This window comes from Lithobates pipiens, unplaced genomic scaffold, assembly GCF_037356315.1.
Source record: "Lithobates pipiens isolate NorthernLeopardFrog02 unplaced genomic scaffold, aLitPip1_a1.2 Scaffold_18, whole genome shotgun sequence".
Taxonomy (NCBI): Eukaryota; Metazoa; Chordata; class Amphibia; order Anura; family Ranidae; genus Lithobates; species Lithobates pipiens.
In genome coordinates this window covers 490998603-491023211 of record NW_027507758.1, presented here as the reverse complement: position 1 = coordinate 491023211, position 24609 = coordinate 490998603, and the positions used below count along the sequence as shown (strand labels likewise).

Here is a 24609-nt window from a genome sequence, read left to right as displayed (position 1 = left end):
CCCCGGGCAATAGGGGATTATGGGGCCCCCAGGCAATCAGAAGAGATTATGGTGCCACACCGTATACAATCGCACAGTATACACATACATGTACACACCGTATACACAGACATGTTTCTATTGGCTGAGAAGGTACTGGATAGGTGGGGCAGCTATAATCTCTGGATTTTTAGACCAAAAGGATGTCGGTAAGGGACATTTCAGAGACAGATGTAAAAAAAAAAAAAACACAGATTTTTACATACTGTCCCTGGTTTTTCTGAGGCTGACCACCCTGATGGGGGCCCCCTAGTGGCCCGGGGCCCTCGGGCAGTGCCAGAGTGGCTGAATGGTCAGTCTGCCCCTGGACATGACCCAAATTGACCCCCAAGCCTCCCCTTCTAGATCATTGACCGGTATTTTTTTCTGTAAAGTGTTACTAAACCCAGGAGCCTGCATTCACTAGATATGGTCTTTCACAGTACACAGTACACAGAACATGGGAGTACAATTATTTTAGTAAATATGAACTGCCATATACCTTTTTCTCGTCAGCAGTATATAGCAGTCATGTGACTTGAGTCAGTGTCCTGCCGAGCACTACATATACAGACTGCTTTTACTGTTGTGGGTTTAGTAACACTTTAAGCTTTGTTCTGTAGTGAGAAACAACTTTTATTACTCCCTGTGGCATCATCACCAAGCTTGTAAAATTCTTGCTAGGACAGCTACTAGGAGAAGGGAATCGTCAGGGTGACCAACATCGGTCCCTATTGATGAGCACAGGCCAATTCCCCCCAGATCTACTTCTCCCAAGAGCCTTTTCCCCATAGACAGTATGTAGACAGGCTCTTGGGAGTCCAGGCAGCAGCCATGCCTGCTCACTTCAAGATATCAGGAGATTTCTGGCAGGATGACTGACTATTTTTCCTACTTGTCTTTTTAAAAGGAAGAAGCATGGAGAAAGGTGCAATGGCTGCAGAGATGTCCTACATATGTTTTTTATTTTGCCCGGACACATTACATTAAACATATTTCAGTAAAAATAACTAAAATGTTTTCTACCCACAGAATGGAGAATATATTAGGGATGTAGTGATTGAATTTTGTACATAAGAGTGAATGATTTGGGCCCAGTAATGATTCAGGTTCTCGTTGGGTGGAGATGAGTTTACATATTCAATGTTTTCATGGTTTTGGTGAGACTGAAGCTCCCACAAATGTAAAAAAGCAGTGTGTGACTTACAGTAAGTAGGAAGGAAGTGCTGGCTGATACAAAGGCAGGTAAAAGCAAGAACACATTTTCATAGCATGCTGTATACTAAGGTCTGCCTCGAGCTGTCGGGAAAGCCTTTGAGTCTGGCCAAGAGGAGATTTATTGGAAACACTGTGCTCCACTAGTAACAAAGGACAATATGAACTGGTAAGCAGACCCGTCATTCTCTCATAGTGGTGTGCATGTGCCATCATCTTCAGCCAAAGCTAGGAAGGCCTGAAACTGGCCAGGTTTATAGGAAAGTGAAAGGTGTAAAAATTGCAGATCACTTTTGTAATACACAGAACAGAAGAAGAGGAAGGGGGGGGCAGCACATTTTACATAGAACAGAAGGGGGCAGTACAGATTACTACATGGAACCGAAGGGGGGGCAGCACAGATTACATAGAACAGAAGAGGGGGTGCAGCAAAGATTACATAGAACAGAAGAGGGGGTGCAGCAAAGATTATATAGAACAAAAGGGGGGGCAGCACAGAGTACATAGAACAGAAGGGGGGCAGCGCAGATTACATAGAAGAGGAGGGGGGAGGGTGCAGCACAGATTACATGGAACAGAAGAGGGGCACAGCAGGGGTTATATGGAACAGAAGGGGGGGCAGCACCGATTACATGGCACAGAAGAGGGGGGCAGCACAGATTACATGAAACAGAAGGGGGGGGGGCAGCACAGATTACATGGAACAGAAGAGGGGGTGCAGCACAGATTACATGGAACAAAAGAGGGGGTGCAGCACAGATTACATAGAAGAGAAGGGGGTGCAGCACAGATTACATAGAAGAGAAGGGGTGCAGCACAGATTACATAGAAGAGAAGGAGAGGCAGCACAGATTACATAGAACAGAAGAGGGGGGCAGCACAGATTACATGGAACAGAAAAGGGTGGCAGCACAGATTACATAGAACAGAAGAGGGGGGGCAGCACAGATTACATGGAACAGAAGAATGGGGGAAGCACAGATTACATGGAACAGCAGCAAGATTATGTAGAACATAAGAAGGGAGGGGGAAGACAGATTACATAGAACATAAATAGGGAGGGGGAGATTACATAGAACATAAGAGGGGAGGGTGAACAGATTACATAGAACATGAGGAGGAAGGGGGGTGAACAGATTGCACAGAACATAAGAAGGGGGGCAGATTACATAGAACATAAGAAGGGGGGCAGATAACATAAAACATTAAAGGGGGGGTGAACAGATTACATAGAACACAAGAAGGAGGGTGAACAGATTACATAGAACATAAAAAGGGGGCGGGTGAAAAAATTGCATAGACCATAAGGGGGGGCAGATTACATATAACATAAGGTGGTGGAGGACAGATTGCATAGAACATGGGGGGGGGGGGCAGACTACATAGAACATAAGAAGGTGGTGGAGGACAGATTACATAAAACAATAAGAATGAGGGGGTGGGGGCAAACAGATTACATAGAACATAAGAAGGGGGGGTGAACAGATTGCATAGAACATAAGGGGGGCGATTACATATAACATAAGGTGGTGGAGGACAGATTGCATAGAACATAAGAAGGGGGTGGGACAGACTACATAGAACATAAAAAGGGGGGGGTAGATTACATAGAACATAAGAAGGTGGTGGAGGACAGATTACATGGAACATAAGAAGGAGGGTCAGATTACATAGAACATAAGGGGGGGCAGATTACATAGAACATAAGGAGGGGGGTGAACAGATCACATAGAACATAAGAAGGGGCGGGGCAGATTACATAGAACATAAGAAGGGGGGCAGATTACATAGAACATAAGAAGGGGGTGGGGGACAGATTACATAGAACATAAGAGGGGAGGGCAAATTAAATGGAACATAAGAAGGGGGGGCAGATTACATAGAACACGAGAAGGGAGGGGGAGCAGATTGCATAGAACATAAGAAGGGGGGGCAGATTACAATGAACATAAGAAGGGGGGAACAGATTACATAGAACATAAGAAGGGGGGAACAGATTACATAGAACATAAGAAGGGGGGGCAAATTACATAGAACATAAGAAGGGGGGGACAGATTACATAGAACATAAGAAGGGGGGCAGATTACATAGAATATAACAAGGAGGGGGCAGATTACATAGAACACGAGAAGGGAGGGGGAGCAGATTGCATAGAACATAAGAAGGGGCGGAGCAGATTGCATAGAACATAAGAAGGGGCGGGGCAGATTACATAGAACATAAGAAGGGGGGCAGATTACATAGAACATAAGAAGGGGGTGGGGGACAGATTACATAGAACATAAGAGGGGAGGGCAAATTAAATGGAACATAAGAAGGGGGGGCAGATTACATAGAATATAACAAGGAGGGGGCAGATTACATAGAACACGAGAAGGGAGGGGGAGCAGATTGCATAGAACATAAGAAGGGGAGGCAGATTACAATGAACATAAGAAGGGGGGAACAGATTACATAGAACATAAGAAGGGGGGCAGATTACATAGAACACGAGAAGGGAGGGGGAGCAGATTGCATAGAACATAAGAAGGGGGGCAGATTACATAGAACATAAGAAGGGGGGGCAGATTACAATGAACATAAGGGGGGACAGATTACAATGAACATAAGAAGGGGGCAGCACACATTACATAGAACAGCAGAAAGGGGAGGTATATTGACGTATGGATTTCGGACACTATAGCTGGTAAAGACATGGGGGTTGATTTACTAAAAATGCATAGTGGAAAAGCTGTGCATAGTAGCCAATCGGCTTCTAACTTCAGCTTGTTCAATTTAAAGTTTGACAAAAAAAATCCTGGAAGCTGATTGGTTTCTAAGCACAGCTGCACCAGATTTTGCACTCTCCAGTCTTAGTAAATCACGTGACAATCTTTGAAGCCTAAGAAAACACACCCTTCTAGAATCTAGATCACCTCTTTCAGACTGAACATTTCTATTGTTTATTGGTCCTAAACCTTTTTGCATTGTATCAGTAGTTTATATGAGATTTATTTATTGCTTATAACTATACAGATACCCTGTGCCTGTTTGTTTTTGTCATCTATAAATGTAAGCCTGCTGTGGCAAATAGCAAATCCAGTCCTTAACATCTGTCTGTATGTATATCAGTTGCAATTATTATTTGAATTAATTTATTACTGGTATTTTATATAGTACTGGCAATTTACACTGCACTTTACATATTAATATACAAGCACACCCCTCCTAGGGCCAGTTTAGACACGAGTTGACTAGTCTATCAGAATGTCTTTTGGAATGCGAGCTGAAGGCCATGCAAGTTCCTTGCAGGTAGAGGTCTGGTTGGGATTTGAACCCAGGGCCCTATTTAGGGATGCCACTTGTCCGGGTTTTGAGTCATGTGTCCGGGTTCCAGTCCACCTGAAACCCAGACACATTATTCAGACAGGAATGTGGCTCGGAAAAAGGCTTGGCAGGTGAGTGAGGGGACACTGTGCGTCATATTACTATTTTCTTTGGAGTGCCCAAAGGTGTCCCAGGTCTGTTCCAATCCTTTACTGCATACAAATAAAATAGCTGGGTGCCTCTAAAGGGTTTGGATTGAAGAAAAAGTGGCAACCCTAACCCTAGTGCTAATCACTAAGCCGCTTATCGGAATTCTTTATATTACAATTGCCAGGATTCTGTTATGGGATTATTGGGTGGAAGAAGATTGACTTGCTGGAAGGTAATCCATGTAACATACTATATTCTGCAATACCAAAACATCTGATTTCTGCTTACTGTGTTTTGTCAGTTTTGTGTCGGTGCGTTGAGGACAGGCAACACTCATATTCCACATCACAGCAGAATGAATGACATCATGTACTCCTCTGACCTTGTATACATTGTGAGACAAAACCATCCAATCTATAAAGTGCTCTAATTTAGCTAGTCTCCTCCTACCCCCATGAATGAAAACACCATAGTATCCAAAGGTTTCAGCCATGCAGGCTATGGCTTTAAATGTTTGTGCAGCCGGAGAGGATGTATGAATGATTGTCACTGCACGCCTGTCTTTCTCTGTAGGTCTCTGAAACCTGCAGTAAAGCATCTAGTGCAGGGTCGCAGCCTGGGGTCCCAGCTTAGCTTCCGGTGGAGATCAAAGCCGAGAGGTGGACCTGAGGTCAGCCAAGAACAGCAGTGACGTGTGTTCTGGGGGGCCTGTGACTGGATGGGAAGGGATTGGACCGGTGTTCGGATCTCCCATGTGACAATCATTAGTCTTTTTTTTTCTATGCACCTACTGCGGGCTTCTGGCTTGCAAAGATTAACCCATCCATAGCTGCAGTGTATAGAACAATCAGCCAGAGCCATGAATGGCAAATTTTAGAAAGGCTTTAATAGGTAGAGATCTAAACATCAGATTGGACAAGAATCTTTTGTACCTGCTTTTTTGGTTTTATGTTCCAATATCTAGCCTGCTATAATACTTCATTTCTTTTCTCTGGTCAGTCTTAGGTTCAGACAGCCTGAAGCATTGGGGTTGTCACACTGGCTGGACAATACACAGACCTAGAGAGAGATGATACTTTGATGTGTAGGAGTGATTGGACCTCTAGACCAGTGATATGCAATTAGTGGACCTCCAGCTGTTGCAGAACTACAAGTCCCATCCGGCCTTTGCCTTTAAGAGTCATGCTTGTGGTTGTCAGAGTCTTGCTATGCCTCGTGGGACTTGTAGTTCTGCAACAGCTGGAGGTCCGCTAATTGCATATCCCTGCTCTAGACCCTCATTTTGTCAGATAATCAGCTCAGGAATATGGACATTGATAAAGATCAATATCCTGTTTTTGTAGTGGGTATAGAGATTGCACAGATTCAAAGTGATGACCATTTCTCAAGGTGAACAATGGAGGTCAGTTAGAGCCAACTCTACGGATTGGCTGTTCTTTGAGAATGATCTGCCATGGTTTTTGATTCTGCTCACGGTTATGGTGGCCATACACACTTCACTTTTTTACTATCTAATCGTTTTGTGATTCAGTGAAATCAGCAAACAATTGAATAGACCTATCTTCCATTCCAATCAACTTTAGATTTGACTTAGATTAAACTTGATCAAGCTGAGTCAATTGTCCAGTGTGTAAAATTTTCAACCACTTTGCATCGATTGGCAATACGGAGAGGCTTTGATCTGATTATGTGATTGCATGGGGAAAACAGAGGTGCCACCTGACACTTGCGATGGTACCTTCCAAATGTCATTTGAAATCCAATTCCGTGTGTTTGGTATATTGATTGAATAGGTTGTACACATAGAATGAATATTTCAATTAGGCATCGATCGGAAAATAAATCAATAATTTATCATAGCAAGTATGCTCCCTCTTAGGAGAATGATGGCCTGATCCAGCTTTATAGAATGACAATCGATGTATGTCTACAGGAGCAAATCAATTCTAGCTCTACTACACGTTCCCAGTTTGAGCTAGAAAAGGTGTTTGTTATGTAATAATGAGCATGATTTATTCTCTGCCATAGGAAAGGAAGCTAGTCTTTTACTTTGTATTATCCTCCGTTCACATATGTGAATTGGATGCGCTTTGAACTGCATTCGATTCACATGACATGTGAACCAAACCGGCTTTCAATGGAGTGGACATTTATGCGGTGCAGCGTCCATGCGAATTCTCTTCAAATTTAATTGGAGTCCTGTGCATTTTCTGAGCACCGCGGTGCAATTCAGATGCAAATTCCAGGCTCCTTGCCCTCTATGGGAACGTATCATCTCATCGCACATCTTATCTGTTTTGAAAACAAATTCAATCAGAAGAAAAAAAAGCGTGGGCCAGCCCCCCCCCCCCCAATCCACACCAGGCCCTTTCGGGTCTGGTACAGATTTTAGGGGAACCCCACACCAAAATAGAAAAAAAAAATGCAGTGGGGCCCCCCAATCTATACCAGACCTTTATCCAAGCATGCAGCCTGGCAGGCCAGGAAAAGGGGGGGAGACTAGCGAGTGCCCCTTCCCCTTAATGTGGGGGTGGGGAGTGCTTTGGGCAGGGGGGCCTCTGTTTTGGGCAAAGTGTTGCATCTGTGATGTGCTTTCAGAAAACACACACACGTTCTAATTTAAGACAATGGGAACATGCCTAAAAACGCAGGTTTGTTGTTTGGCCAATGTTATAGCTCAGTCATTAAGGGCGGACCACTCCTCTTTGTCTATTTCCATGAAAAGAATGGTGTCATTGTGGCGAGATACTATTCTTTTTTTATTCAATATACTAAATCTGGATAGAACAAGTTGGGTTACGTCAGAGATGGATGAATTGCCACCCAGCTAATCCAAATTATTGGTATGCAGAAAGACAAAGAAATAAAAACAAAAAATAGTAAAACATTAAAGCCGTAGTAAACCCGCTGACACTTTTTTTTTGTTTTTGATACCCCTGTAAGGCAAAAGGCATAATGAGCTAGTATGCACTTACCTTAGAACGAGGCGTCGGTATCTCACCTAGTCCACGCCAAGGTAGCTGACATGTTTCCTCGGCGTGTCTTCCGGGTATCGTGGCTCCAGCGCTGTGAGTGGCTGGAGCTGCAATGTCTTCACTTCCGCGCTTGCGCCCAGGAGACTTCTTTCCGGCAGGATCCGGCGTCTGCCGGGCTTTCAGCCAAGAATCCCCTGTGCAAATGCCCTGCTTTTTTTTACCTACAGGTAAGCCTTATTATAGGCTTACCTGTAGGTAAAAGTTAAAAATTCGACTATACAATCACTTTAACTAATGAGCTAAAAGGTTTTTTGTAATGGGCTTATAGGAAATGTCACCTGAATGTATAAAACTATTTAAGATTTTTTATTTTTTTTTTCATTTTTGAAGTGAGGGAATCCCTGGTTGTCACCAGGATCACCAGAGCTAGTGTACCCATGGGAAGATATTTAATCCTATTCCTGTTCTGGGGGCAACTCAAACGTTTTTTATTTCATTTTCGGTGATAACAGTAAAAACGACAAATTGAGAGGGTAAATCTCCCTAACGGGGCACATAAAGCAATTAAAACCTCACAGGTTTTCTAATCCCTCTCCACTGTATACACAGGTTTAGCAGTAAAATATTTTTTTTTAGAGCAAAGTGACGTGACCTGTAGAAGCCAATAGTCTTTGTTCCGAAATGTGTCTGCTACAGTTCTGTTACACTGCCTTATGTCAAGTGTCCCCAAGTACATTAAATGGTACAAGGTGAACACAAAATGTGTACAAAGAATCTAAAAGCTTACAGAAATCCTTAGTGGGATCTTCATTTCTTTACTGCTCCATGGCATATGGCAGCTTGATAATCGAATACATAATAATTAAGCATGTTTGCAGGTTATAGGACATCTATTTTATTCAGATCTTTGTTCTCTCATGAGCTTGAGTTTCTAGGTAAAGAATCAGCTGGGCCCATTACTGGGCCTTCCCACATTCATGCTTGAATTATTGAGAATGCAACATGAGGTGTGGGAACACCCAAATCTCCAAGGTTGGGAGAATATATTACCACAGGTACTTTTCTTTGGCGTTTTCTAGAGGCATAAAGAGCCGTTATCCAACTTTGTCCACCAGACCTCACCTGTAACACTTTTTTAATGCAGAAAACACATTTTCTAACTGAGACCCGGTTCACACTGAGGCGGCACGACTTGCAGCGCCCCAAAGTCAATGCAAGTCACCCCAAAAGTCGTACAGGAACCTTTTTCTAAGTCGGAGCGACTTGAGTTGCTCCGATTAGAACGGTTCCATTGCACAGAGCGGGACGCGACTTGTCAGGCGGCTAAGTCGCCTAACGAGTCACCCCTGTGTGAACCGGCTCTTAACATGGTGTGGAGAAGAGTTAGAACCTCTGTTCAGGTCCTATCACTGTCTGCAACTCCATTACAGAAATGTTCCCCTCACTTCATGAGCTGCACGATTCTGGCTAAAATGAGACTCAAGATTTTTTTGCCTAGAATAAGGATCACGATTCTCGGCGTAACATTTTTCACATTATACAAAAAAAAAGGGGCCAACTTTACTGTTTTTTTTTTAAATTAATTAAAGTGTATTTTCTCCAAAGTAAAGTGCATTTAAAAGACTGCTGTGCAAATACAGTGTGATATAAAATATTGCAACAGCCGTGTGTGTGTGTGTGTGTGTGTATATATATATATATATATATATATATATATATATATATATATATATATATATATATATATATATATATATATATATATATATAATCTATCTATCTCCCTTCACTAAGTCTGTCTGCAACCATTTTAACTGTGGGCAGCTAAAGCTGCTGCCTGTTCATTTGCTGGATTTGCAAAGAGGCACACCTCCAGCTCTGCAGCTCTCATTTGCCCTCTTATGACTCATTCCCCCTCCCTTCCTGGCAGACTCTCAGGAGAAGGGGAGCTGTGCATGATGTCATAGACAAGAAACATGAAGTGGGCTGTGTAAGGTATTTACTGGCAGAAAAATTTTTTTTTACTATCCAAAGTTAAAACAACAAGGGCAGAAGATTTAATAGATGGAAAGATGAAAAAAGACTGAAGTTCCACTTTAACTTGTAAGCAACAAGTGTTAGAAAAAAAGCTTGGTCTTTAAGTGGTTAAACTGACCTAATTTACAGACAGAAGTTAAAGCGGTTCTTCACCCTAAAGGGGAAGTTCCGCTAGTATTATCCCTCCCCCCCTCCGGTGCCACAATCGGCACCTTTCGGGGGGGAGGGGGGTGCAGTTACCTGGATAATCCAGGTAACTGCACCCACTTCCGGCCAGACCGCCGCATGGCTCCGCCCACCGCCGCATGGCTCCGCCCCCCGTTGTGTTCTGGGAAACACACAGTTCCCAGAGACACAGCGGGGAACCAGCGCAGCGCGACTCGCGCATGCGCAGTAGGGAACCGGGCAGTGAAGCCCTCTTGCTTCACTTCCCGATTCCCTGACAGAGGATGGCGGCGGTGGCTGCAGCGAGACGAGCGATCGCTCGTCATCTGCCGCCGACATCGCTGGAACCTGGGACAGGTAAGTGTGATATTATTAAAAGTCAGCAGCTGCAATATTAGTAGCTGCTGGCTTTTAATATTTTTTTTTTTTTGTGCAGCTCCTCTTTAATCCAAAGAACTGAGAGATACTTTGTTTATAGTTAGCTGACAATGTTGTGAAACTTGGCAGGCTGCCCTTCTTCTTTTTTTTTTTTTTTTTCAGCTGTGAGCAGAGAACTCTCTGCACTCAATGGAAGAAATGCTGTGTTAAGATCAGGAGGGGGGTTGAATTGAGATCACGATTTTTTAACGATTAATAGTGCAGCTCTTCATATCCAGAGACACAACAGAACCACAGACAACAAACGTGAGCGTTAACCTCCCCAAACAAAGAAAATCTGACCTTTCATAGTTGTCACTGGTCTTGTGAGCTTACTTGCTGTTTGGGTGACAACTGTCAGATATTAGATTTTCTTTACTTTCTGTTCTGGTGATAGTAATCAGAACCTAAGGAGTAAGCCTCCATAATAGGGACTCGGGCCATGGTCAAAAACCTGACCTTTTTTAAACCTAAAGCTGAAAAACAAATTTAGACTAGAGTTCCATGTTGTCAATAAATTTACTGTGGGCTCATGTAATATAAAAACTGTTATATGCCTTTTTCCTAAAATTAAACCACTGGGTCTAAGTTGTTGGTGACCCTACATTGTTATGAAATGCACACGTCAAGTTTTTTTTAGATGCATTATAATCATCTGTTTAAAGCTTAGATTATTATGAACTTTCTGCAATAGTTAAATATTTTAATATATATTTTTATTATGTGGATTACAAGCCAGTCCACAACAATTATAATTTATACTGCAATGTGGTATTCATGACATGTGTATATGTATATGTGTGTGTGTGTGTGTGTGTATATGTATGTGTGTGTGTATATATATATATATATATATATATATATATATATATATATATATATAAATTTTTTTTTTTTTTTTTTTATTAATATGCCATCATGATATCTGTATGTATATGAAAGAATAAATGTGTCATCATGCATTGACCACTTTTAGTAGCTACGGTATATGCCACATGCTTCATTTAAAGTCCCAAACCTTTTCCTTTTTAAAGATGTGACAACCACCTCTGTAGCTTTAAAGAATCATAAGGACTCATTCTGGGGAAATTGAGACCAGATAATATGAATACCATGCTGGAATAAATACTGTAATGTTTTTACTTATCTTTTCTAGATTATAAGCACTCCTCAGAGACTGAACGCCGGAGCAGATCTTCTCATAGGGAGACAGTTCTCTACGGCTACCTCAGCCATGGTCACTCAGAGCCACATCACAGACACAACTAGCTGGATCCCCGGGTAATTCATATCTTTTGGATGCATGTTTTGTTCCTAATGTGTTACTGTATTTTGGGGGGTTTAGACTCTTGGCATAGCACATACTGCTGTGTATTTATGTGTTCTTTGTGTATTGCTTCTCTTTTTTCTTACATGGGAAGAACAAATGAACCATTGGTTGTATCTGATCATCATTTTATGTTTTTTCATGGCTCAATCATGTGGAAGCATCTCTAACCTACCTATAGTAGTGCATTATTTTGAATATTCAGCAGTTAATAGTGTTTAAACAGTCACCTAGATTGCAATGTATCATTATAAATAGATGTATGCTGAACAAACCATGGATGAAAGATTGTGAGATGAACCTTCTATGCTATGCACTCTCTGAAAGCCCAGTACTTTCTCCACAGAACTTAGATTACTGTCAGCCCCTCTGTCCTACCAAGCCGTACTACAATGTGTACATGTTTGTATAAAATTATGACTCCAAATACCTTATGTCACTTTCTGGCTGGTCACATGACCTCCGGCCCATCTCCTCCCCTGATCTAAGGGCAACAGCGGGAGGGGGAGATCCTCCTCGCATCAGCCGGGGAGGTCGCATGACCGCTGTGCTGTCCGCTCAGCCCCTCTCGCTGTAGTCCTTAGATCGGGGAGAGTGGCCAGAGGTCATGTGCTGGCCAGAAACCAACTGAAATAAGGTATTTAGAGGCATAATTTTTACAAATGTGCACAGTGTAGTATGCTTTTGTAGAACAGAGGGGCTGGCAGTAATCTTTTTTTAACTTTACTGCCAGCTACTAATAGTGGCGGGAGGGGAAGAGATCGGCTCACACACACAGCTGACAGGCAGGGGAAAGAGGGGGAGGAAAGGGGAGAGAGGAGAGCAGCGGGATGATGGAGGCACATAAACTGACCACGGTATCATGGATCAGCAGCCATGATTACCGTGGTCTGCACACTAAGGGGGACACGGGAACAGGCAGGATCAACCAGGTTTTTTGCAGCATAGAAACGCACAGATTAGACTGCACAAGTACTGTGTTTAACATGTTAGAAGGGAACCTTTTTAAGCACAGCTACTTTTAAATTATGAAGTAATCAGCTTCCCAAAAATACTCTAGGGGGTTAAGGCTAGATATACATGCATAAATTTCTGTTCTTCAGCCCATTGGCTGCACAAGAGAAATCAAATATGTTCTCTGCTGCTGACTTTCACATTCAAGCATCTGAGGTTAATTGAATACTTGAGCAGTGGCTGCATCTGATGGGATATAGTCACTGTTCAGCTGATAGACTTCCAGCTTTGTGACCTCTCCTCTGCTCATTTCTCGGTTTACTTTCAATTTCAAAGAACTACATATCCCATGCAACCTTGCTGCATGCAGTTAGTACTTCCTGTGCTGACTGTGACACCTTTTTCACACCTCTGTAGTTCAGAAGGCCGGTGTTTCATCAGATTTGGCGACCCGTCAGAATGTGTAATGGAAGTGATGTTCCGTCGATGCCATGTTGCTACACCCTGCACCCTTCCATAGTAAGGATACACAGAGAAGGGGGAAAGCAGACATCTTGCTACATCCACCAGAGTTTTGTATTTTACACTTATTTTTAACAGTAAATTGAGTTTATATAGTGAAATACAGTACTTGGAATTCCATCTGACTGGTTAGGTGTTGAATTTTAAAAGCGGCGCAAAGCCTGCTCATCTCATAGGTCTGCTGATCTGACAGAAGTTCACTGCTGTTAAAATTCAACATCTAACCAGTCAGACGGAGTTCCAAGTACTGTCTTTCACTATATAAACTCAATTTACTGTTAAAAACAAGTGAAAAATGCAACACAAGATGTCCACTTTCCCCTTTCTCAGTGTATCCTTACTATGGAGGATTGCAGGGTGTAGCAAGATGGCGGCGACGGAACGTCACTTCCATTACCCATTCTGACAAAACACAGGCTCTGTGAAATGTATGACACTGCGGTGCCTACCTACAGGGCATAGTGGCTAGGTGTCACAGAATTCAAGGACGTAAAGATGTGGGGGTCTTCACGAAGTTTATTTTCAAACTTCAAAATCATTCACATTAATAGGAATAGGCAGATGCTCACATGAATGACTAATAGGTAGAATGGCCTAATTTAAAGGATTATGTGTAATGCTAGATGTGGGGAAAACTGCCCTGGCTGCTCTGAGCCCAAAAATATTGGATTGAATACTCGGGAACCTTTTTAGCACAGAAAACTAAATATTGATGGGTGATCCCCCATACTGATTTCTGTACCCTTTTCCCCTAATTCACTACCTGATAGCTTAGCCTCGTCTGCTCCTATTGATCTACATCCCTACATTTCACCAGTTGTAATTTTAGCAATAAGAGCATTAATCACTATTTGCCAAATGTGTAGTTTTGCAAAATAACATCATTGTGTCTCTTATTTTGTAGGGACAGGAAGCGTTCCCGGGAGTTCATAGAGGCTGACTTCTCTGAAGGGTGAGTGTTGAGAGTTTTTATCTGCTAAGAGTGGTGTTAGAGGTCCAGTTGAGTACATGAAGAGGATGTCAGGTGTCTGGAGAGATGGTTTAGCAAAGTTTGAGATTTTTGGATGTTGAGGTTCCTTTGAAATCTTGTAGGAAAGTCCATTTCTGGACTTCTGAGTGGCTGTTTGGGTTTAGAGGGTGGGTAAATTGGCAAGACTAATGATTTTGAACTACTATTCCTAATTATCCCATGCCCAGAGATGAAGAAAATCAATTCACAAACCAGTTAAAGATTTTTTAATTCACCTATGCAGATTTGTATAATCAAAGGGTCATCGACCTAATGCACAGGTCGGCATGCAAGGCTATTTACAGTGACACCGAGAAGATCAATAGTCACATGTATACAAATCCATTTGATATTACTCATTAAATCATAAATGTAGTAAAGTTTGTTAAATGGTGTCTAGTTCTTATGCTTGAAAAAATGGACCTTTGCATTAATCTCTGTTTGGAATCATAATATACATGTGCAAACAGATTTTTTCACACTGTGTTAGTCCATCTCAAAGCTGCATTACAAGATTTAATTCGGAAGTGTGCATGCAGTTAAAATTAACATCCTGCAAGCCAGGTGTAGCTCAACTAAGCCATGAAAGATAGGGATAGGAATCTCATTGGAAGGAAGTCTAATGCACACGACCGGAAATTCGCCCTGCAAACAATCGATGAGCGTTTTTAGTCGGAAAATGTGTCCGTGTGTATGTTCCATTGGTCTTTTGCTGGCGGCATTCCAACCAGCAAAAGATTGAGAGCATGCTCTCAATTTTTCGGTTTGGAAAAGTTCCTCTCCGAAAATGCAATCGTCTGTGGCAATTCCGACATGCAAAATTCCTACGCATGCTCGGAAACAATTTGACGCATGCTTGGAAGCATTGAACTTAATTTCCTTGGCTCGTCGTAGTGTTGTACATCACTGCGTTCTTGACGGTCGTAATTTCAGCGAACTTTTGCATGACCGTGTGTATGCAAGGCAAACTTGAGCAGAATCCCATCGGAAAAGCCATCATATCTTTTTCCGATGAGAAATCCGATCATGTGTACGTGGCATAAGGCTGGCCATAGATGATTCAACTCTCAACCAGCTGAAATTCGAACCATGTATGGGTAGGCTGAATGTACCAAGTTGATTGATCGATGAACTTGGGTACAACCAGCCTGCTAGATCATACATGCGGTTATCGCTAGGGACTAGTAAAGCCGTGGTCGCAGTAAAGAAATTTTCACCATTAACGGCCGTCTTAAAGTGATACAAATTTTTTGTTTTTTTCAATAAAAATAACAAATATGTTATACTTGCCTCCACTGTTTTAATGGATTTGAACTGAGCAACCCAGTTTCCCCTCTTCTCGGGTCCCCCTTCGGTGCTCCTGGCTCCTTCCTCCGGTTGAGTGCCCCCACAGCAAGCTGCTTGCTATGGGAGCACCCGAGCCGAATCGCAGCTCCCTGTGTCCATTCAGACACTGAGCTGTGACCCGGCCCGCCCCCTCTCTCTCCTGATTGGCTGACTGACTTTGACCACAACGGGAGCCAATGGTGCTGCTGCTGTGTCTCAGCCAATCAGGAGGGAGAGTCCTGCACAGCAAAAACACTTGTGGACATCGCTGGACAGAGATGGGGTAAGTATTAGGGGGGCTGCTGCACACAGATGGGTTTTTATCTTCATGCATAGAATGCATGAAGATAAAAAAAAACTTCTGACTTTACAACTCCTTTAAGGCTCCATTCACACTTGTATGACTCCAAAGTAGCTCGACTTTGGAGTGCAACTTTGATGTGACTTGTTGTCCCTCTGCAAATTTGTACCCACTGTTGCACCACAGTTGCATGTAAAACATACAGACATGCAACTTTTGGGGCTTAACATTGAATCTTTATCATTGGAAAACATGGCGTAGGACTAGTGATGCAACTTTGATGTCCAAACTCACACAGTTGTGAATGGGGTCTTACTGTGCACATAAATGGTAAATATTAAATGTTTTGTGTGTTCACCTGTTAATATTAGCAGTATAACTATGGGTGCAAAAATAAACTATATGCTTAAAATGCGCTGCTGTTCACTGGCACACCGGTTGTCTAATACTTGTAAATTGAAACTTAATGGGAAAAGGTGGCTGACCCTGGGCTAATCTATGGAAAACCATATGATTCATGACTCACAATTGCCTAGATTCTGGAATTCCATGACTGGCGAGCGGGGGGGCCCAGTCAGGTAGGCCCGAATGGGGCTCGATGATGTGCCAGAATTCCTTATCTCTGTACTTGTTGTGGGTCGGTGACTTGGACAGCATTAAAGCTAAAGCCATGAGCATGACAACCAGGAAACTAGAGGAGTTGGCAATGGCAGCCTTCATTATTTTCTCACAACACTTTCCCTTTAAGACATGTTTTATCAAACTGGTGGCAGCTCGCTTCTTTGTAGCACAAATTTTGGATTGACTGAGGCTTCAGAGCGTTCAACTGCTGTTAAAGCCTATGTGTAAGTATTTTTAGAAATTATGTAACTGTGGCTCTCAGTAAATCAAAAGGAGTCACATATAGAGATGTCCTCAGTTTGTCGGTTTTATTTGTTGTTTAACCCCTTATTATAGTATTTCTAGCAGAATGTACAGTTCTGTGGAATTTTAGTGTATGCAGAGCGAATATTGAGCACACATCGTACAATTTAGTGTACAATGGAAATAAGCAGCTGCTATAAAACCCTCTATGTGAAAGCAGTAAATGCTGAGCAGTTCAGACTGTTTGGTCCCTGGCAGAGTTCTGACTCTTCCAGTTCTTTTCACTTCCTGCTGCTGTTCCTAACAAGGAATCTGGAACTAATCCCTCTGGATGCTTTCGCAGAGTGCCTGGCCACTGTGGCAACCACTTGTCAGGAAGCGTTTCTATCATCTGCAGCACCTTTTCTTTCAGACACTGCAGAATATAGTTGTACTTAGCATCTTGCTGTACATTCTGGGAAGGACACCCAGGACTTCAGCTACTGTTTCCGTGACCGGATTTTTCCATTTTATCCAAAAAAGGGAATTATTACATGCAAAGCATTATATTTGTATAGCCTGTTCATTAAATAATGCATAAAACACTGTGTAGACCTTCTTTACATATGTGCTGCCTATAAAAAGAAATCAAGGATCCACAGCAGCATAAAATAACTGGAAATAAAAAACATTTTTGTAATATTTCCAAGATTTTGTACTGAACAGTGAAACTTCTGTTCTTTGCCAATACATGGGAATAAATTGTTGACAGAAATCTTTATATGCCCACTTTGTATATACCAGGGATGGGCAACCTAAGGCATGGGTGCCAGTGCTATTTTCAGTGACAACCATGGCATTGTCACATGGCAGGCGTGCCGGCCCACAGGATCCTCTGGTGGGCCCCTGTTCCCTACACTAATATAGTGTGACTGTAATTGACGGCTCACTAGGCTGTTCTTAACAAATCCTGGTCTGCCCACAGTCTACCCACCTCCATGATGTTTCAGAGGTCTGCCTGAGGTTACTGGTGTTCAACTGCAGGGCTTCCCCCCAGTCCCAGTGTATTCCTGCCTGCGGCTGTAGATGTTTTTGTATAACAAAGCCACCTAACCTCTTCCGTGTCCTACTGAAACCACCATTTGTGGTGTAAAACCCATGTGTTTCTGATGGAGCAGGAATTGGGGCTGATCTAGGGTCTACAGTGGTTATCTAATGCTTGTAAATTCACATTTAATGTGGAAAAGGTTGCCGATATCTACTATAATACAGCACCATGAGTTATGGACACATCATTAGGGTTTCTTCTTTCCAGGCAGTCATCTTGGCATTTCCAACCCAATTGGTTCATACTTTGTTCAGTTCAGCTTATAACATTTCCTGCTTGATAGAGTTAAACATGTTTTTTTGTTCTAAGTTATAGTTAATTTATTCCTCCCTCTGTACTATTGTTTTCTTTGTTTTGCTGTTCTAACCCCACACTCTTTTCTGAAATCTTGTTGGTTGCTGTAGAATAGATGATCTGCTGTTATATGGAGTTTACTATGTAGACAACAAAGGCTGAATGGAGTGTAGCTACCAGTCATGCATAAACTACCACAGTGTAGGGCTCCTAATCCCCTGGATTGAAGAAGTGTATGCAGAGAATCTCTGTTGAGTCAAGCATGCTACATGATATATGGAACAAGGAAAATTGCGTAAAAACAAAATTTCTCAAAAGTGGGACTTTAAAGGACCATGAACACTCAAAAAATTAAAATTATTACAAAAAGTAAATAACATCATACAACGTGAATAAAACTGAAACACATGATATACAATATATGTTGTAAAGCGCTGCGTAAACTGTCAGCGCTATATAAATCCTCTATAATAATAATATACAAAAAATTCCAAGAATGGATAAATGGAAGCAGCCCAAACCAACTGTCAAGGAGAGAGGTGAAATCCATCACATTTCAACATGTGAGGTAAGGGTCTTCTTCGGGGAAAAGGAATTGCCTGGGAACTTCCAGGCGAATACAAACAATCTACAATGTTAATGTAGACATAATTACACATAGAATTCAAAAATATCCTATATCTAATGAACTAATCTGGAAACCACCTCCCAAAAGGGGGTCCAGAGCACTCACAGATCACAGACCAGCACAGATCTGAATGTGAAACAATTCAGATTTTTAATGCACAAAAGAGGCTTATGCACATAGTGAAGGAACACTCATTAGAGCTGACCAATATATCGAAATACACATATCCAGCAGAAGTTCTTTCACAGACCTACATCAACTGAAAATAGCCATTAATGTTATGAAATACAACTCTGCCGTGGATGGAGCCATAGAGACCTCTCATACTTCAAATTTGCTGCCCCTGATGTGGGGGGGGGGGGGGGGGGGGCTGGCTAGATAGATTAATAGCAATGAACCTAGGACAAAAAAATCAAATATAGTGTTGTATTCACTTGTAATTTCCCAGCCCATTCCTTCTTACCTCACATGTTGAAACGTGCTGGATTTCACCTGTCTCCTTGACAGTTGGTTTAGGCCTCTAGCAATTATCCATCGACTATTTTTGTATATGATGTGTTTCAGATTTATTCATGTTGTATGATGTTATTTACTTTTTGTAAAAATTTTAATTTTTTTTGAGTGTTTATGGTCCTTTAAAGTCCCACTTTTGAGGAATTTTGTTTTTACGTATTGTATTGGGGATGTGGACTTGAACCACCTCTTCTTTTTCCAATCAGTTAGTCAAATACCCTTTTGTTGAAAGAAAATTGCGAGTAACTGAACATATATATTCATATATTATCCATACTTGCCCCTCCATCCCATGTACAGTCATCAAGGCCTGTCGTGTTGTAGTATATGGAATAAATTCTGTATGTAGTTTGGTTTAGGATAGGTTTATACAAAAGTGCGGCGATCCGATGTAGGAAACTGTCTTATTACCCAGTTGTTTAGATTTAGAGGAAGAGGTGGTCCAAAAGATATCACAAAAATGCAATATATCAGTGTTTTACGTTCTCATTTTGTGAGTATTAAAAGTTGATCCAAGGTTTGTAAAGAGTGTGAAGTAGTTGATACACTTTATCAGCTTTCCAGTTTTTACATTATTTTTTACGTAACGCCCCCAATTTTATGTATTCTGTAATTATTATACAGGATTTATATAGCGCCAACAGTTTGCGCATCACTTTACAACATTGGGGCAGACCGTACAATTACAATACACTTCAATACAGGAAGGATCAGAGGGCCCTGCTCATTAGAGCTTACAATCTAGAAGATAACAATATTCAACCATAATATTCATTTGCAAGACTAAGTTATGTAATTTTCATTTTTACAAACTAAAGCAAGAGGAGCAAAAGAGGAGAGAAGAGTGGAAAGGGTCTTCGCCATTTCTCTATGAAAGTTTGTGAAAAGGTTCAGACCAAAGGCACTACGTCGTACAATGAGGTGGCTGATGAGTTGGTGGCTGAATTTACCAATACTACAGGTCACATGCCCAGTGATTCGGTGAGTGGAATTTGTATCATCCTGCTGTTTATCTGCTCTTATTGTATGCCTAGCAAGCATTGACAATTAATGTTATGATACATTTATATTTTTACTGTGTGACTTCAAATTCTAATTTATCTGTACAAAACTCACAATGTATAGTCGTTTCCAGCCCATATAGCAGGTCATATTCAGTTCTGAAGCCAACAGGATAGTTGTTGCAATTCCTGATCACACAGTAGCACAATGAAAAAACTTTATGAAAGAAATTCCCTGATAGCTTATTTGGGTGACGACCATTGTGTCCTTGGCTTCCAACAAAAGGAGAAAAATGGCAGCTGCTCATGGGTTCATAACTATCAAAGGACGGTGGAAGTGGTAAAGGCAAAATAAGACAAGTGTTAGGGAAATTTGTATTGCACATCTTTGTTTCTTGAATTAGTACACAAACATGATAGGTCTTGATCTCTGCAAATGTCGCTGTAGATTGAAGAAGGATGGTGCAAACTCCAGGTAAACTTGTTCTCAGTGTATTCATTGTTCTAATGTATATGTCTCTGTGTTGGCAGAATCACAAGGTATGTGGAAGAGACCTTTTGCTTCGTAAAGAACTCTAGGGAATTTTTTTTTTTTCTCCCATGCAGTTGGGCTGTGTCTGCACTGCATGGGTTAACTGCTCATCTAGAAGTGCATGAAAAGGCTATAGTTGCCCAATCCTTTGATCCTCTGGAAAACAACACTCCCCCACATCCAGTGGTGGACTGTTCCTGTTGTCCTCATGTCCAGAGCCGGTCTATAGGCGTGATAACATCAGGAACAGTCCACGCACAAGCAGGAGTGACAGGGACTGGTCTTGCTTTTGGAGGATCAGTAGGTTAGGTAAGTACATCTCCATCCTTCTCACCCCTAGGCAAAAAACAAGCAGCCTACCTATGCAGTGCAGGCAAAGCCCCAAAATAGTTTTTCCCAGTTCTTATTTAAAGTGTTTAACACACTTCTATAAAAAGCTCCAACCCCCTCTTTAATATAAAAATAAGTGCCCCTCTGCCTGTGTTTAAAAAAAAATGCCGATCTGTACCTATATCACAGCAGCTCCCGGCAATCCGGTGTTTCCTCGGCTCTCTCCTCTGCCTGGCTGACTGCTCCAACGAGCGGGGCCAAGCACTGCTGCTGACATTAGATGGGAGGAGAGGAGGATGGGAGCAGCAGCAGCAGGAGCGGAGGGGGCTGACACGAGACAGGCGGGGAGTGGAGATTGGACAGAAGAGAGGACAGAGCAGGGCTGCAGATGACGGAGGCACGTATAAACATGCTTTGTGGGAACAGGGTTCCTTTTTTGGGTTAACAAACACTTTAAATTTGCAGCTAAGAGGTCTGTTTTTATTAATATGTTAGAATATATAATATATTAGAAACTGGTTTAATTTTTAGCTTTGCTGCGTAGCAGTGTTGAGTATGGTCTTCCAGCTGACATACTCTCTCTACCTCATATGACTACCATGATATGTCACAGGAGATTTTATAATCCTTGATATTGATATGATATTGAATGATAACTCATTTGCAGTGAAATTAGCCTTCCAAGCAATAATAAGTTACTTATTAGAAATTGTTTGTTTACGTCTCAGGCTTATGATCAGAAGAATATCCGAAGAAGAGTTTACGATGCACTTAATGTACTAATGGCCATGAATATTATCTCTAAGGAGAAAAAAGAAATTAAGTGGATTGGTCTGCCTTCAAACTCCGTCCAGGAATGTGAGAATCTGGAGGTAATGTTCGATCAATAAAACCTACTTCTCTCCTCCTATGACTTACATACTCTTATTCTACAACATTGCATGCACTATATATGACTATGAACTTCAGCTATAAAGCGACCCTGTCACTACACTAAAGTTCCCAAGCAAAATTCTATCTGTAAAAGAAGAGTGTATATACTTACCTCTCCTGTGCCTAAACAGCCAGACAACACTCTGCCCATGAGAAATTCCTCTGGGAATCTTGAAGTGCCCATCTTTCTGTCCCCCACAGCTTTCTCCTTTTTCCTCCATGTCACTACTGCTGTCTCCTATAATGGCGTGAAAGGAACCAATGGGAGCTGTGAAAGAAAAGAGAGACGCTTCTGCAAGTGTCATTTCTCAACCGTTTGGGGATTGATATTTCAAAAAAAGGAGCTGTTCTGTGTTGTGGATGGCAGGAGAGGAAAGTATTCATGCTCTTCTTTTTACAGGTATGACCTTGTTCAAGAACTTTGGAATAGTGACAGGGTCCTTTAAGCAACCATTTAGCAGGTTGTGAGAACTGGGTCAACGTAAAGTGCCATCACCTGGATTTTAACACTTCAAGCACCCTTACCTGTACCAGAACCCTTCCAGTTCTTTATTGAGATCTTGAAGGCCCCCACCATGGAGTCCCACTGAAGAAATAGTATTGAAGAGAGAGGTGATAGTTTCTGGATATTGCATGCATATATGTTTTTCTAAAAATTGAATGACTTCTGGATATAACGATAAATGTTTGCCAAAACTATAAGCCGCGTGATGATGGCGTGTAGGTTATTTAGAATCTCAGGACATTTCCTTGTGAATGCCTGTAAACCAGCATTTCAATGCAGTGTTGTGTTTGAGGCCTGGCTTAGCCGTAGTGAGCCCTGGTCCTGGTATCCAACTGTGGGGAGCAGCTGACTCAGCAGCTCATTACTAGTGTGCTTCAGCCTACCGTGTCTCATTGCAGGAGCGACAGTGTTACATACTCTGCATTATCCTGTGCTATTTCCACACTCTGCATTATGTAAAGATACTGCAGTCTTACAGGATTTACTTTATCCACTAGAATTGTATATATTTCTAAATGATGCGGCCAGTAACTAGTAGCCTCTCTTTAATTGTCTTATAATAAATGTTCTTGTACTGTATATATTTTCTGCTCCAGTAACAATAAATCTAACAGTACTTTTGTTTTCTGTATGACACCAAGTCACGCTCTCACAATGGATTGCTATAAGCAATTGTCAACTCTAAAGGTTGTAGAGGATTAGCAACTGTCGTGGAGTTTCTTAAAAATGAAAAACACAAGTTCCAGTTTATGATCCCAGCAGCTCTTAAAAATCTATAAAAGATCAAGGAAAGATCCACAGAAAATTGCAAACAAGTAACCAATGCGCTGGACCATGAATTCTACAAGTTTATTTAATAAGCATCAGCTAAAACTTACATGAATGTCTTGGAACATAGTGGAGAAGGTGAGGAGGAATCCACAAACTGTCACAGCACAGATCAGGGGGAGATAGCGGGCTGGGTGGGGGTGAGCCGGAGCAGGATGCATGCAGGAAAACTGCCTGACAGCCAGTGTGGCAGTGACATAGCGTGGGTTGTCAGCGCCCAGGAAAAGGCAAGTAATTTGCGCCCCCTAACCTGCAGACTTTTAGCTCTCCCCAAGTCCCTTCCCTTCCTACAATAGTGACCACTACACTAACCTACCTGATTCCTACACTGACCTAACTGATTCCTATACGGGCCAGTGCCACTACACTGACCTACCTGTCCACTACCCTGACCACTACACTGACCTGCCTGATTCCTATACTGGCCACTACACTACCTGATTCCTACACTGACATACCTGTCCCCTATACTGACCTACCTGATTCCTACACTGACCTACCTGTCCACTACACTGACCCATACACTGACCTACCTGTCCACTACCCTGACCACTACACTAACCTACCTGATTCCTACACTGACCTAACTGATTCCTATACGGGCCAGTGCCACTACACTGACCTACCTGTCCACTACCCTGACCACTACACTGACCTGCCTGATTCCTATACTGGCCACTACACTACCTGATTCCTACACTGACATACCTGTCCCCTATACTGACCTACCTGATTCCAACACTGCCCTCTGCTACACTGACCCTACCTAGTTCCAATAATGACCACTACACTTAGCTATCCAATTCTTACACTGACCACTACATTGAGCTATCCAATTCATACACTGACCACTACACTAACCTACCTGATTCCTACACTGACCTCTACACTGACCTACCTGTCCACTTCACTGACCTACCTGATTCCTATACTGACCACTACATTGACCTACCTATCCACTACACTGACCTACTTGACCACTACACTAACCATTACTCTGTCCACCACACTACACTAACCACTCCACTGTCCGCTTTCCACTACACTACATTGACCACTACTCGACACGGATCACTAATCTACACTGTCCTACACTACACTGGCCTGGCCACTACTCTACACTGTCCACCACACTCCACTGACCAATACACTACACTACACTGACACTTCACTATCCACTACACTACATTGACCACTACACTATGCATTGCATTGACCACTCTATTGTCCACTGCACTAAAAACCCAATGAATACAGCCAACGATACCACTGGAAGCCTAAAGGTGTGGAGGAGTTAACAACATCCAGAAGGCTCGCTGGTGGAGCACGGAAGGGCGCCAGTGACCATGCTGGGGAAAATGGAAACCCTAT

General features: G+C 42.2%; 1 protein-coding gene across 6 annotated transcripts in view; it reads left to right on the top strand.

The window, feature by feature from the left end:
* The window catches only part of TFDP2 (transcription factor Dp-2), a 147694-nt gene that overhangs the window by 86947 nt on the left and 36138 nt on the right, over positions 1 to 24609 (top strand). For 5 of the 6 annotated variants that reach the window (XM_077488579.1, XM_077488577.1, XM_077488578.1 and 2 more), the window contains 4 exons: positions 11441 to 11565; positions 13992 to 14039; positions 19928 to 20090; positions 21701 to 21844. In XM_077488579.1, coding sequence (XP_077344705.1) covers positions 11441 to 11565; positions 13992 to 14039; positions 19928 to 20090; positions 21701 to 21844 — 480 coding nt within the window. Of the gene's footprint in view, positions 1 to 1266; positions 1403 to 11440; positions 11566 to 13991; positions 14040 to 19927; positions 20091 to 21700; positions 21845 to 24609 lie in introns of those variants that run through there. The other variant, XM_077488581.1, reaches the window with a different exon arrangement.